Source organism: Homalodisca vitripennis, chromosome 4 (assembly GCF_021130785.1).
Source record: "Homalodisca vitripennis isolate AUS2020 chromosome 4, UT_GWSS_2.1, whole genome shotgun sequence".
Classification (NCBI taxonomy): domain Eukaryota; kingdom Metazoa; phylum Arthropoda; class Insecta; order Hemiptera; family Cicadellidae; genus Homalodisca; species Homalodisca vitripennis.
The window spans coordinates 189,778,872-189,795,090 of record NC_060210.1 but is presented as its reverse complement, the minus strand read 5'-3'; the positions used below and the strand labels follow the sequence as shown (position 1 = coordinate 189,795,090).

Here is a 16,219-nt window from a genome sequence, read left to right as displayed (position 1 = left end):
CCTATCATTAATTAACACCCCACACTTCTAAGGCAAGTATAGTCTGAAGTGCTTGAAAAGTTCTCTGCATCCTAGGATTGCCAAGTAGCTGTAATAATATCATTAGGAGCCTACTTTTGTCTGACAGTCTTATAGGACTAGTGTCTGAAATTCTCAGTCAGATCCTTCCATGAGCTAGAATAGTTAGGCGGCTGCAAGAATTATTTTTATCATCCTAACTTATTTTGTTGCCCAGGATATGTGCATCTTCAGGTGCTCGTTGAGATTTCTGCTTACAGGACATAACAGTTTGTGACTTCCACAATCCATTTGAAAACCATCTGTATAGTCTTTGGAAACATCAATTAATAAACACCATTGAATTCAATTGTCCATTTTCAATAATTCCTTTATTTGAAACTGTGTGGCAGCAATTATAACAAGTAAAATAACTTTTAACGTAGACAATGTTTTGTTACAGATTGCTGGACCCAGTGTGGACAACAATGTAGCAGCTGACTTTGCAGCCAAAGTGGCTCAGGCAATTGCCAAGGAACCCACATCATCAGAGTCTCAGCCAGATGAGGTTGACTGTGATAGTGAAACTGTTCATCATAAACAGCCGGTCGGTCTGTCGCATACGAGTGAAGAGTTTGTGCCGCGGTTGTTGCAAATGCAGGCCAACCCCCCCGTACCTCCAGTGCCGACTGTCAGTGCCGAAACCAGTGCTCCTGCCGTGGACATTCAGTCTCCAGCTCGGCTGAACAAGAGGCAGGCCGTTCCCATCTCCGCTCCCCCAGCTCCCACCCCTGTGCCTACTCCTGCTCCCGTGCCTGCCACCGTCCCCGCACCACCTGCCCCTGTAGACAACGGCAAGAGCAAAACCAAGCACGATAAGCATGAAACTGTACCTCCGCCCAAGGAGAGGAGAGAGAAGAGATCGGTATCAAAAGAGCAGTCTCCTGTGCCTACTCCGGCCCCTGTCCCCGTGGAGGCTCCCGTCGTGATCGTTGAAGTCCCAGTGGAGGTGCCACCTCCTCAACCCCCCGTTTCTATTTCCAAGGTGCAACAACATCACAATGGCATCCCTGAGGCTCCTGTTTCCACCATAGACAGTAAGTCACTCGTCATTTTATTATTATTGCATGCAGCATGCTGTATCTCGTAGTTTATGCTTTTTTTAATGAAGAAAACTCGCATCAAGAACTGGAAGAATTATTACTCACAATAACAGTGAGTACGAATTAATTAACTGTGTAGGGTCACAAGTTTGATCATTAGATTTTTTTTTTTTAAATCGTAAGTGGGTTTTTTGCAATGAAACTGTATTTTAAAAGTAAAATGTTTACATTTTCAAGAGACCAAACATATTCACTCATTGTAAACCTCTTAGACAAACAAATTTAATATTTAATTGCTTACAGCATTGTTAATATTTATATTTAAAAATGTAAAATTTTATTTTAAGTTTCATAAATTACATGTCTGAAGTAATCTTTCCTTTGTACTAAAAAACAAGTCAGTGAAATTAAATTATTTCATGTTGAAATGTATTGCTCAGTAATACATTTCAACATTTAAACTTTAAATCAACATTAAATTTTTGCCTTTGAGGGCAAAAATTTTTAGCATTAACGTTTTACAGTACTGAACATTCTTATTGCCCAATGAAGAGGGATGTGTCATTGTCATGGAAACTGTTTTATTTTATTTACAATTTTATAGTAAAAAAATTAAAAAGTTGTGTTGAGTTAGGTTTAAAAGTAGTAAAGTTACAATTTAAACTGTGTTTGGTTTATGAGCTAGTATTTGTAAGCTCTGAGCTGAGCTGGATTCAGCACTATCGGTGAAATTGTAATCTGGAACATTTTGGAACATCTGTCCTGGGTACCTTCTTAACCCTTTGGCTGCTAAGAATTTTTTGACATGTTATCCCAAAAGTGCTCAGGTTTTTATCAGATTTTATCCCAAAAGTGCTAAGCCTAAAATGGTAAATTTGTAGAGTTTTACTAAAAAAAATCATAAGTTCCTCAAATTTTAACCTATTTCATTGATTTTTGTTTTGTTATGTAGTATAATATATGTAAGAAAATAAAAAATAATACATTTTGAAAAATACAAAACTATGTAAACAAACAAACAAAAAAATATTATTTTGGTTTTTGTTTTTTTTTTTAACTTTGACACAGAAAAACATAATTAAATTTAACTTTTATTTTTTTTAAATACATTTTTACCTACAACCATATGTTGTTTTGAGTACATACTGAAATTTTCATGCAAAAATATAAATTTTTACTTATGTAATGAAAAAAACACAAAAACTTACCCTGTGCTATCACAGCTGTTTTTGCCGTTAGTGTACTATAAAAAACCAGCAAATACAAGTGTTCTTATTATTTTTAAGGAAAAGTAAACTTATTCAACTGTCATTTACCGCAATTCGCCTTTAAATAACGTAATATTTAGCGCTGGAAAAAAAATTCGCAACAACGATATATCGTTGCATAGCAGCCAAAAGGTTAAGAAAATCCTCTTTTAGATGTTGAAATTTCCAAAGAACCATTGTTTGTATCATCATATAAATAGCCAACAGATATGTCTTAATCACTGTTAATTTATATCTCTGTATTTATATCAGCGTAAATTTTCCCGATCAATCCTGAAATAACCATGTCAATATTAACTAAGTACCTAATTTGCCCTCAAAGTGCTCAAGGAATCCCTTTAACACATTGACTAATAATAAATATTCAAATATCTTTACACTCAGGTACCGAATTAACTTTTCATTTTGCAATGGAAATCATTGTGCAGATGTTTAGGCTCAATTAAAAATATTAAACGACCATATAACATGTTACAATCAAATTTTACTGTCTTATATTTTATTAAGCCTCAGACCGATATTAGGAAACTCCCAGAACAATACACTGGTTCTTGGCTTTGTACAGAGTATTTTTCAGATTTAAAAAAAATGTTAAATGGTAACTAATAAGTGTTATTAATAATTGAGGAAATTGATATTTATGAGTAGAGTATTCGACTGGTGCAAGTTATGTCTTACTAACTTCAAAAGTTTTCGCTTCATAATAGCGACGGCTGTGCCGTCTTTATCAGTTCACAAGAGGTATTAATGAATATCTGTGCTGTCGGTCATCAGTCGGAGGATTAAGTATTTAGTTGCCTAACAACAATTAGATTGATACCAGATCCATAAAAAAAATAAAATTATGTGGATTAGCTTACCTTTGCCACATAATTTTTATAGCTAGGCCTTTGTATAGCAAGGCCTTATACATAATTTTTTTTTATTTCTTCATTGCCACTTTCACTCAAAGGTAACAATCACTTTATTTTTACTTTCATTAAGTGTGTTCTCCACAAAGTTACCAAAATTATTAGAAAAGAACAACATCATTTTACATGGCAACTAATCAAAACTAAAAATTAATAGATGAAAGGAATTTCAAGATAGCCGACTAGCTTCACAATCGAACCTGTTATTACCATCGATATAATAGTACAGATAAATATGCAAAAGTAATCGATATCCGAAATATATTTGACTCAAAAATTATGGACTTAGCATGACGGACATCCCTGCCATCAGGAATTGCACCGGTGCTAACGATAACACTTCATTGGTAGCCAGTGGGTTAAATAAATAGAGTATTAAAAAACTACGTATCCTACTTGAACCAATCTGAACAATCCTTGCTGCAGTTGTGAGTAAGTGAAATCCCAGTAGTGGTGTTCTCATCAGCTCACATCGAAACCGCCAATTTGGCTTTATTTGTTGCTAAATTTTTTACCGCATTTACTGTGGATGTTAAGCCAGCCCAATTTTTCTTAATAGTGCACATGCTTAAAATGGTGTAATACTCGTCCCAAACAAAGATTATTTTTATTTTTGTGGCATAATGCACGCCAATTCGGCTGCACCTTGCATTTATACCTAGGGAAATATTGGGTGCATTCCTGCTGCATAAAAACAGCCACCTTCCATTAATATCTTTTTAATCAAATTTAAATTCAGTTTCACTCAGTTCTCTTCCGTCCCTGCACAAATTGTTTCGCGTATTGCTTCTTTTATCCAAGCTTAGGTAAGCGATAAACTATTTAGTGTATTGCTTCTTCGATTCATATAAATATACTTATTAAAGAGTTCTTCTGTGTTTCCATATCTATCATTGTCTTATTATTATATATTTCTTGATTTCATCTTTACTCTGCCTCTCGTCATAGTTTGTATCAATGTTTTAAAGTTTAATTATATAAAAATTCCTTTGTATTAAACAGTACGCGTTCTTAAATTTAAGCAACGATAGAGCTAGGCAGTGTACGTGCTGTGAGAGAGTTAGTCAAGGTAAATGAACAATAAAAGCATTGTGAGATAGAGAGACGTTAAGTAAATCATTGCAAGCATTGAAGGTCATCAACAAGCATACAAGTATAGTACTACAACGTTAAGTTAATCATTGCAAAGGTCATCAACAAGCATACAAGTATAGTACTACAACGTTAAGTTAATCATTGCAAAGGTCATCAACAAGCATACAAGTATAGTACTACAACGTTTAAGTTAATCATTGCAAAGGTCATCAACAAGCATACAAGTATAGTACTACAACTTTAAGTTAATCATTGCAAAGGTCATCAACAAGCATACACGTATAGTACTACAACTTTAAGTTAATCATTGCAAAGGTCATCAACAAGCATACACGTATAGTACTACAACTTTAAGTTAATCATTGCAAAGGTCATCAACAAGCATACAAGTATAGTACTACAACTTTAAGTTAATCATTGCAAAGGTCATCAACAAGCATACACGTATAGTACTACAACATTAAGTTAATCATTGCAAAGGTCATCAACAAGCATACACGTATAGTACTACAACGTTAAGTTAATCGTTGCAATGGTCAGAAACGAGTATAGCACTACAGTAGGCCCTAGACAATCAGTAAACACAGTATTTGGTGTCGCAGAGCTATAAATCAATAATGGCGAACTATAAATCTCAACAAGTAACAATAGTGTATATACTCGTAACCTACATAATTGAATAACCTTTTGTAACGAGGTGGCGTGCAACTCCCTACGATGATACACTACTATTTCCCTGAATACTAGGGAATAACCCTAATAAATCTTTACCAGGTAAACTATATATTGTATTGCAACCAAATAAAAAAAACCATAAGGTTAACCTCAAAACCTAGCACTAGTCTAAAACTGTAGTTGGCTACCAATACTCATCACAATATAACAAATTACTAATAGTGTACAAGTGGGCCTTTACATAAATTAATTCTATGAAGGTCATTAATTTTGGAGTGGCACTAAAATAATAGACTAACTCATCTACAATAATGGTGTGAAGTGCTTTCGTATTAACAGTAATGGCACCTGTTAAAAATATTTAATGTTAAAAAAAAAACCTAACAAAATCCGTCGATACTTAAGCAAGCACATTATTGTCAGTTGAGAGGCATCTGGTGTTAACATTTTTATTACGTCCAGCTTATGCAAACGTATCTTTAAAGTGACCTTGCTCCCTTATACGTTTGACGGATTTCATTGAAAAACTTACCATTGGAATCATAATAAAATTGCAAAATAGTTGGTACCTTGGAAACTTTTTATAACTGACGTACAATGAAAGTTATGTAATGGTTGATCACACGTTTCTTGTGCTACGTGAGAATCTATAACTGCCCTTGCTAACCTTCTGTGATATTAAATTAGCAACTCTACCTTTATTTTAATTTTAATTATCACCTTTAATTGTCTAACTGTGATATTAAGACTAAATTTTTTTTACCAGCTCTCTTGAGTTTTAAAATTATTGAACGGCTGTTAGTCTTGTTTTTAATTATGTTTTCAATGTTTAGTTTTAGTTTTTTCACTCAAATTTTATGGCTTTTTAATTCAGTTTGAGATTTGTTGATTGTAAGCCCACAGTCTTGCTAATACTTAGGCCATATAATTAAATAGGTTAGGTCTAATTGATGTGACGTTGCCTTTGTTGTTTATTGTATGAACTGTAATTTTTCAATAAAGATTATTCTGATTCTGAGGTGGGACATTGCAATGATGCATATCTGGCATGGGATAAATGCAAACAAATATTTGAATAAAGGAATTCTAATCCTATTCAACCAATTTTAAATGTAAAAATTCAAAATTTTAAAAATTCATGGTTCACAAAATTACTACTTTCAAATTGTTAATTTCAAATTTTAAATGGAAACTACACAAAAATTTGTGTATTACGAATAATTTTTTTTCTATACATTTACAATTATCTAGTTAAAAAGTTTTCAAAATTAAATTAAACTTAAAGAAGGAAAAAACAGAAAAATAAATTTAACCATAAAGAAGCTACCATTCATTGAAAGAAAATCAATTTTCTATTTTTATTGTTTATAGAAACATAAATTTTTGTTTAGAGTAAACATTTCAGAATTAAAAATCAACATACTTTTTAAATAATAAAATTATTTATTTATATGTATTTTCTTTGAAAAACTATGGCGTCATGTTAACAAGTTTGATCTTGTTTGACCAAGTTCAAAGTTCATGTCTGCGAATCAACAAACTTGTTTATAAAATAGTGACTAATTGTTAAATGCATTTAACAAAAGATTTTGGTTGGTTTTTCAAAATTCTGTTTTCCACCAGAAAAGTCAAGAATTGCTTTAAAATAAGAAATTAATCCTCTTTTTTTTTAATTGGTTTTTTTTTAAATTTTAGTTTAATCTGTGAGTTTTGACAGTCTGTATTCTCTGAAGTCTTATATGGTATTCAAATGTGGTTATTTTTAAACAATTTAGATAAAAATTATATAATCTTTTGCCCCATTATCTGTCCAACCAGTCCGAATATTTGGAGAAATTTTACTGTGTAGTGTAGATAAATTAATGGTCCTTGTTGAACAGGACTATTGTTGATATAATCTTTGTACCAAGCAAATAGATAACAATGACTCACTCTCACCATTGACCAGTCAGTGAAAATGGTCCCAGTGATTGTTGGTTTAGGTTAGTTCAGAATTAATATTTATTTAACATAGCATCACTCAGTTGAAAGTCAGAAGAGTTTCAACAACTGAAAACGTCCAAATTCCTCTCAGCATATCTCTACAAACAGTCTCAGACTGTTTGTTTGTTTTGATTATGAGGAGAAAGCGTTTTCTGAATGGAATGATTATTCACTATTTTATTTAACATTACTTGTCCTTGCAATTCATTCCAAGAGTTTGAAAGAATACTTAGATTACTCAGGATATCCTTAATTTAAGAGTAAGATTTAGTTTTCAATTGTATCATTCAATTTAGGTCGAGTCTAAAAATTAAGAATTCAATCATTTATTTGAAAATTCGATCAAAATTGTTAGAAAGAAAGAAAAGCTGCCAAGGTGTGGAATATTGAAAGTTAATTAAAGGACACTAAACATTTCAAATATTACGTAGAAGAATATGCAATATGCAGAATTCATTACAAATAATTACTATTACTGTTTAACTCAAAGTATTTTCTTGCAGCAGCATAAAACATAAGTAATGCTATTTGGTATATGTTTGGTATGAATAACAAATGATTTCTTCCAGATTTTCTCTTTAATAACGTTATGAAGCACTGGTTTTTCTTTTTATGATTTCTTGATTGAGTGTGTTAAAGTGTTATTTCTTCTTCCATGTGCTATACAAACAACACACAATCTATCAGAAGTCGGCAATTGTAAGTCAGTTAAACACAAAAATGATTTGGAAGCTTCACCAATGTCACCTGAAATGACCCCGCATACTGTTTTTGACAAATTAAAAGTGTATACAATATGAGTAAAATTTATATATAATTTCATTAATGTGATGAATAAGTCTACCTTAGCTTGGCAACCTAATTAATTAAATGGAAAAATAATTTCATATTGCAATATACATCAACATATGTATGAATTGTACTGTAACGTCTACTGGTGTTTGAAGGAATGGCAGGCCTGGCGATAAGAGTGGAGGGGCTTAAGTATCAGAGTAAATGAACACTAGCTGATATTTGTGGTGTGACATCTTATTCCTAGAGTAACAGATAACCCCTCCACTCTATATGTAAAATATTATTGTGTAAAGTACAGAATGATTTTTTTTTTCAATTCAATTACCAAAATTCTTATTTTTCTGAAAACCGTAATTTAGAAAGTAGCAGGATACCTTAAAAGATATAACATAACGGAATGGCAAACATTTTGGTCTTAAGAAATAGGTGTCTTCAATAAAGTTTTTAATCAGTAAAAGAAAATATGGATGTTCGCAAAATAAAATCATTCCAGTTTCTTTGTAGTCACAGACAGCTATTTATTATTCCAAAATTAGTGAACTGTTGTACTGAAAGAAACGTACAGTTATCCAATAAAATTTATTTTAATCCACAAAGCCATCGCATCATCAGCCTGGCGACTTCTTATTTGAAAAGAAACCAACCTACCTGGAGATAGAAATTGATAATCTTCTACCAGATGACAGAACACTGACAGGAACTGCCATAACAGAAGATGGATAATGAATCGATCCCTTCCATGATGCTATTAAGAATTTTACTTAGAGAGAATAACTTAATTTTATTTTTCTGCTGATAACCAACAATTATATTGTATGTTTCGGAAACTGTGATAATAGTATGAGGGAACACGGAAAATATGAGGAGAGAGTTATGAGTTAACATAAACAACTAACACTGCAATAGATTAATTGATTGTCCGCGTTAAAAGCAGCAGAGATACAGAATTTGCAAGCTTCTCACGTCGTAAAACATGCATGAACTTGTGGCATACTGCTGGAAGCTGCAGGCCCTGTGGAAGCTGATGGATCAGGACCTTGCAAAAGTTGTTTCCAAAATGATTTCATGCACATGTTGTTTATATTACGATAAGGAATTATTTTTATTGTTTTTCTACAATTTTTTAAAACATTCTTTTCTTAAAAATTCTATAGTGTTAATATGTTGGATCAGTTGTAGTTGTGGATAATTTTCTAAAATTCTTTTATTTGGAATTTGCTGTTGCAATAATTTGATTGAATTTCAATTGGAGTTTTGTTGATGACAGATTTCCATATTAAACTGGTAATTATTTTGCATGTGGTGCAATTAGACTGTTCTGATTTTCGTTAAGGACATGCATATTAATTACTGGTCATGCACATATAATGTAATATTTAAGAGATATTGAGCTAAAAGCGGACATGCAAGCTGCTATATTCCCAGTGATGAAATAAATGTTTGTGCGTACACAGTATTTGCATTGAATTGATTGTGTGCTGGGGGCATTGACCTTATGTTAAACGTGAACACAATGTGTGCGCTCCACAAGCTACTCTCTCTCATCATTATCAACATTACAATTTATGAAGTTTTATTTCATGTTAATATACCCAGGCATTCAAAATAATTTGTTTGGACCCTTCTCTCCGTTGAGGATGTTACATGAGTGGAGTGTGCGTTAAAAATAAAAGAGAAGTTTAAATTAACGTCTGAACTTTGTGGGTTGGGAGTAATTTTCTTCTACTACCACTGGTTTTGTAGAAAGAATGTCATAGTTTTTTTTTTGTTTCTACAGTATATAACTTTTGACTGTAGTAGTTTCACAGAAGATAAATTGTTCATAATGTGTTGTGAGGTCTGGAGATATTTCAGTTACTTCTGAGGTTTGATACTATGGCTGTGCCATGTCACTTTTGTTACCAATAACACATTTGCTACCTAACCTCTCAATACACATATGGTATTATCTTTGCTGTTCCTCAGTTTATAGCATTGGATGAGTTATCTCTTGTGTAACTAATACAATCAAATATATAATCTAGTGACTATTTAAATAACTAAATCCTTCACCCCTTTTGGATCATTCAGTGGATTTTCTTTTTTGCCTTTTCTAAATAATGGGATTAATCCCATGTCCTAATAATATTTATTTATTTCATCCTTTTTTAAACAGTCTCCTGCCAGTTGTCAGTTTTCTGAAATTTGGTCACAGATGGTAGTCTGAAGGACCGAAACACGGATATTAATAGATGTAGGGTGGAATTCTACTGTTCAGTTTATAGTGACAAGTTATATTTTAGTGTGAATTTATCATAGATGTGTTTCTTCCGACAATCTTCCAATCAGTGTAATAACAATACGCATAATATAAGCCTCTAACCCTAAATTGGTGCCATGGTGGAAGTTGAAAATGGTCATGCTGTTTTAGCAATTGTCAAAAATAAAAACACCTGTTGTTTCACCATTACTAGGGTTAATCGATTTACCTTTTCCAAATAGCCAAAGAATTCCATGAATATTAGAAAAATCTGCCTTTGCTGAATAAATAAGCCTTTGCTTTTTTGGTGCGCACATTCTTGGGTAACACTTTGTTAGATTATTATTTGGTTACAGGTTTGTAGTGTTGAATATAGGTTTTATTGACAAATAAAAGCACTGGATTCTATTGAAACATACTTACACTGTCATTGTACAGTGTAAGAATCTTTATAAGATTTTACAATGATTTAGTTTTTGGATACCACTGCAATTGCTCGTTTCAATCAAATTATAAATAAGAGTAATAATCCAATGTATCTTAAAATTGAGTCATTTCTTCTAAGAAAGGTTTAAAACTCTCTAACTTTCCTCGGATTTATCTAATCGTATCTGTTACCTATATAATAGTCCTTTGAACTTATCATTATTGTTATTGTTAAAAATAAAACAAAATTAGTTTAGGTGAATTTTAGTTGTGTCAGAATGACCTTGTCATTTGTGAATACTACGTAACTTCCTTGTTGCAAAGGTTCTCCCTTTAGTCAATGATAGTTGTGTAATAATTAGCCGAACAAAGGGTTACATAAATATTCAACTTACTTCAACGTCATTATGGATAGGAGAGTTAATTGTTTGTACAATTTAGTTAGTATTTACATTCAGGGGGAATAACAGCAGGTTCAGATAAGCCTGCAAGTGATAAAGTGACATACATTCTTAAAAGTCCTCTAAGTCCTATAGATAACATTGGAGAAGCATGGTTATTATCAAATTTGTTAACATTCACTTGATTTGAATCTTAACCCCTTCACGCTTTTTGATGTAATATCACATTCATAGCAATTATGTAAAAGAGTGCTATAGTATTAAGCATTGTTATGTTGTTCTCGTTTTATTTTCTCTACCATAATATTGTGCAAGAAGCACTTTTATGACAATTGCACAAGTGGTTCTGGAGTTTTCTTCTAGATGTCAGCACTTCCTTGGTACTCTGTCATGAGTGATTCCGCTGCAGTGGCACAGTGCAGCCAGCTACTGTGTGTTATTATTGCATGCCTTTCGTCCTGTTTACTGTACAGATGCATTAATAAACGATTGGCTTCGTTTGTGTGTGTTGACACATACAAGTAGTAAAAATTACTAGAACGATATGCAAGAAATTTGAAAAAAAGACACTACAAATAATGTTTATGTGTAAAAAAACATATGTCTAACATCTCCAAACCTCTAAAAACATTATCTCAACACAACACATCATAATTTTAGGTATCTAAAAAAAACTGTTAGGAGAGGAGGTTCAATGCGAGTTTAGTGCATCTTCACCTGGTCTGGTGCCAATCTGCACCAGGAATCGCTACTAGTAAATGCCAAACACTGCCAAATTTGTGTTAATGGCAAACACTACCAATGGTTCTAACTACGTTGTCACCATGTTTGTGCTTGATTAACACATTCACTGCGACAAGAGTCATGTACTGACTTTAGGACAGCGGGAATAGTTGTCTGTTGCATCCACCGCAGTCAATGTGTAACTAGGATACATCTTCAGCTACAGAATACTTTGTTAACACATTCACAGCGACAAGAGTCATGTACTGACTTTAGGACAGTGGGAATAGTTGTCTGTTTCATCCACCGCAGTCAATGTGTAACTAGGATACATCTTCAGCTACAGAATACTTTGTTAACACATTCCGACAAGAGTCTTGTACTGACTTTAGGACAGCGGGAATAGTTGTCTGTTGCATCCACCGCAGTCAATGTGTAACTAGGATACATCTTCAGCTACAGAATACTTTGTTAACACATTCACTGCGACAAGAGTCTTGTACTGACTTTAGGACAGCGGGAATAGTTGTCTGTTGCATCCACCGCAGTCAATGTGTAACTAGGATACATCTTCAGCTACAGAATACTTTGTTAACACATTCACTACGACAAGAGTCTTGTACTGACTTTAGGACAGCGGGAATAGTTGTCTGTTGCATCCACCGCAGTCAATGTGTAACTAGGATACATCTTCAGCTACAGAATACTTTGTTAACACATTCACTACGACAAGAGTCATGTACTGACTTTAGGACAGCGGGAATAGTTGTCTGTTGCATCCACCGCAGTCAATGTGTAACTAGGATACATCTTCAGCTACAGAATACTTTGTTAACACATTCACTGCGACAAGAGTCTTGTACTGACTTTAGGACAGCGGGAATAGTTGTCTGTTGCATCCACCGCAGTCAATGTGTAACTAGGATACATCTTCAGCTACAGAATACTTTGTTAACACATTCACTGCGACAAGAGTCATGTACTGACTTTAAGACAGCGGGAATAGTTGTCTGTTGCATCCACCGCAGTCAATGTGTAACTAGGATACATCTTCAGCTACAGAATACTTTGTTAACACATTCACTGCGACAAGAGTCTTGTACTGACTTTAGGACAGCGGGAATAGTTGTCTGTTGCATCCACCGCAGTCAATGTGTAACTAGGATACATCTTCAGCTACAGAATACTTTGTCAACACATTCACTGCGACAAGAGTCATGTACTGACTTTAGGACAGCGGGAATAGTTGTCTGTTGCATCCACCGCAGTCAGTGTGTAACTAGGATACGTCTTCAGCTACAGAATACTTTGTCAACACATTCACTGCGACAAGAGTCTTGTACTGACTTTAGGACAGCGGGAATAGTTGTCTGTTGCATCCACCGCAGTCAGTGTGTAACTAGGATACGTCTTCAGCTACAGAATACTTTGTCAACACATTCACTGCGACAAGAGTCATGTACTGACTTTAGGACAGCGGGAATAGTTGTTAGTTGCGTCCACCGCAGTCAATGTGTAACAAGGACACATCTATCGCTACAGAATACTTTGTAAACACATTCATTGCGACAAGAGTCATGTACTGACTTTAGGACAGCGGGAATAGTTTTCTGTTGCATCCACAGTATGTAGGACAGCAGGAATAGTGTCAGTCAAGCCTACAGTAATCAACAGTTTTTCAACAAAAAATACTTTGAATCGCATAATATTGTTGATATTTAAAAACCTCCAATGAAAAATAACCACAGAGTAAACTTTTCGCTTAAATGCCTCCGCAAGCCTGATGTAACAGTGTTTATACGTTAACTTCCAAAATGTCAGAAGTGCGATATCATGCATATGGTTTACTATTTTAAACTGCATACCACAACATGGTGCCTTTGAATAAGGCCATTATAATATATATAATGCAACTATGAGTATTTTTTTTAAGTTGGTACTATTGAAAATAGGAATCTATTAGCTCATTAAAGTTTTATTGAGGTAAAAGGTTTCATTTATTTGAAGAGTGTTGCAGTTTTGTATAAAAAAGTTTGAATTGTCCAAAATGTTTCTTATAAACTGTATTTATTTCTGAATTCCCAAAAAATCTTAAGTAAATTCAAGTTCCCTATATTGAAAAAAATAACATCCCTCAATTTTAGAACTAAGAAAATGTAAGTTTGTTTTTTGTAAGTTTCGCAAAATTAAACTTTTTATATCTTGAAAAACAGTTTTAGTTTCAATTTATGAATATTTATTACAAATAGTTATTCTATATGTAATTCTTAATATAATTATATAAAATAACCTGTGCATGTCATTATTTGCTCTACTTTTTTAACATTCTTTGACTATGACAGTGCTAATTTTCCATACAAATACCCACCATTTGTAAAAACATCCCTTAAGGTCATGGATTAATTTTCAATCTGGTCTGTGATAAAGTACAGAACCGATTTAGAGATTTTTTTATTTTTATAGTTTTAATATGTTGTTGTAATATTGTACATTTGTATGTAATGACATATTTGTACTGTATATTGTATTTTACAGTAAGTAGTTTGGAATATTTTAATTATGGCACCCTCACTTTCTTGTAGTAACCAATTTTATAAAGTAATTTTAAGAAAGTGGCAACAATTATTTTATTATAACGGTTTATTATAACAGTTTTGCACTGTTTTGGAATTCTATAAATTCAAAGTCGTCTACATATTTTTTGGATTGCAGTAACATCTTTTAGAGTGTGACGTTAGCAAAGCAAATTTTTATAATATTTACTGTATGATAAGTCGGCATATCTAATCTTTGAAAGTGATCTAGATAATGAGATCGTTCTTATAAATCAAGGTCTTTTTATTTATTTATTCTGTTACCACCTGACCGAAGCTTTAATTTTAACTTCTATGTGTCGCCTAATTATAATAAAATTCGATCACAGTTATAATTAATAAACCGTGACGTGATGATGTGTCCAAATATGCAAATCGACAACCGAGAAACTGCCAGCGAAACTCGGCATGTTGCGTCACAGCGACAGCCAGTCGTCTTGTCTTGCGGTGCGGCCATATGGGAGCCGAGCGGAGGCGAAATCGGCCGAAGACTGCCGAAGGTCATTTGAAGGAAACAGTAGTTGTCGGCTCTGCTTCTGCTTTAGCTGCGCGGCCTCGTCCTAGCCGTCTACCTCTTGTTGTCGGGCCGGGGCGGGTCGGTGCGGTCGACGGACATCTTGGATTTCTATCGCACCAGCACACGTGGTCCGAAAAGTTCGTTTCGGTATTTTGTGACCAGTCGGTCGCCGAGATACTTGTGTGTATTATTATATCGACTTGTAAAGTCGCGAAAACTCGAGTGTATGTCAGTCCGTGCCGCGATCCCCTAGTGCCAACAAGAAACTGCAAGAGTGACCGGGCAAATAAATAGGACTTGTTCGTCCTTGAATTTTCTGAAAAACTGAAACATATTTTTACTAAGTTATTGCAGTTTTATAATTATTATTGTGGTGAAGTTAGTGTAATTGTTCAGTGATTAGTAGAATATATAATTATTTAGTGTATGTTTAAGTTCGCAATAAGATAATTGTCCGTCAACTTAAAATGTTTTTATTGTATTTTTAAAAATCTATAGTGAAAGTGGATGGTAACTTGAGCTATTTATGATGAATCGTAACTAGTAACTCGATTTTCAAGAAGAATGTGTTTTTCAATATTGTGCAGTGTCATCTAGGATTTCCCAACTCCATCAGCGACCTGACCTTTGAAACAGGTTCAAAGTTGTAGTGTAAACTAGGCCATCGATAGAGAAAATAAATATGGGACAAAAGAAGGGTAAGTTTACTCTTGAGTTTAAAATAATGTCATTTATCCACATTGGTAAACATTGTTGTACATAATTGTTTTATTTACTATTTTTGTTGCATAAAATCCTGAACAACCATTCAACTTACTTAAATGTAACAAATTGGGTAATATTATATCCCTACTACTTCAGTTGTATGTGGGGGTGGGAAGGTATTTCCATCCTCAACTTGCACATTCATAGATTTCTCTCCCATTATGATTGGCCCTTTTCTATAGTGAGGTGGATTTCACAATGGTTTCCTGGAAAAAAGTTACTTCCATTATTTAGTATTTAATATTTACTGGTGCTTTTTATTGCATGTGGTCTAGGAGAAAAAAGTATATTCTTGAAAATACATACATAGCTTGTTGTAATGAAGTAAAAAATAGCAAAATTAAAAATCAAGAAGAGGCTACCCTAATTTATCAAAAAAATTGTTTGGTAAAAATATGTTTTGACAAATTTTACACCACTGAATAATGAAATTTTTGAAGATGCCAAATTAAAATGTCTAAAATATATAGAAAACACGGTTTGTATTATAAAAGTAGCCTCGAAAAGAGTTTAATATAAATAAAAAAACTACAAAAGTGTTCAATGGTGTATTTTTGTTATTTATAAATGGTTTATGTTGTAATTGTTGAATTGAAAAAAAATAGTAACTATTGATATTTAACGTTATTAAAACTAAATAATTAACTATTTGTATGATATATAGCCTAACATACTAATAATGTTGGCATAAAACAGACTTATTAGGTATTACCATTACTAAAATATA

The 16,219-nt window shown here is 33.3% G+C and overlaps 1 protein-coding gene across 6 annotated transcripts in view; it reads left to right on the top strand.

The window, feature by feature from the left end:
• The window catches only part of LOC124360808 (eukaryotic translation initiation factor 4 gamma 1-like), a 166,673-nt gene that overhangs the window by 109,855 nt on the left and 40,599 nt on the right, over nucleotides 1-16,219 (top strand). For all 6 annotated transcript variants that reach the window (XM_046814721.1, XM_046814715.1, XM_046814716.1 and 3 more), the window contains one exon: nucleotides 461-1,094. In XM_046814721.1, coding sequence (XP_046670677.1) covers nucleotides 461-1,094 — 634 coding nt within the window. The remainder of the gene's footprint in view (nucleotides 1-460; nucleotides 1,095-16,219) is intronic.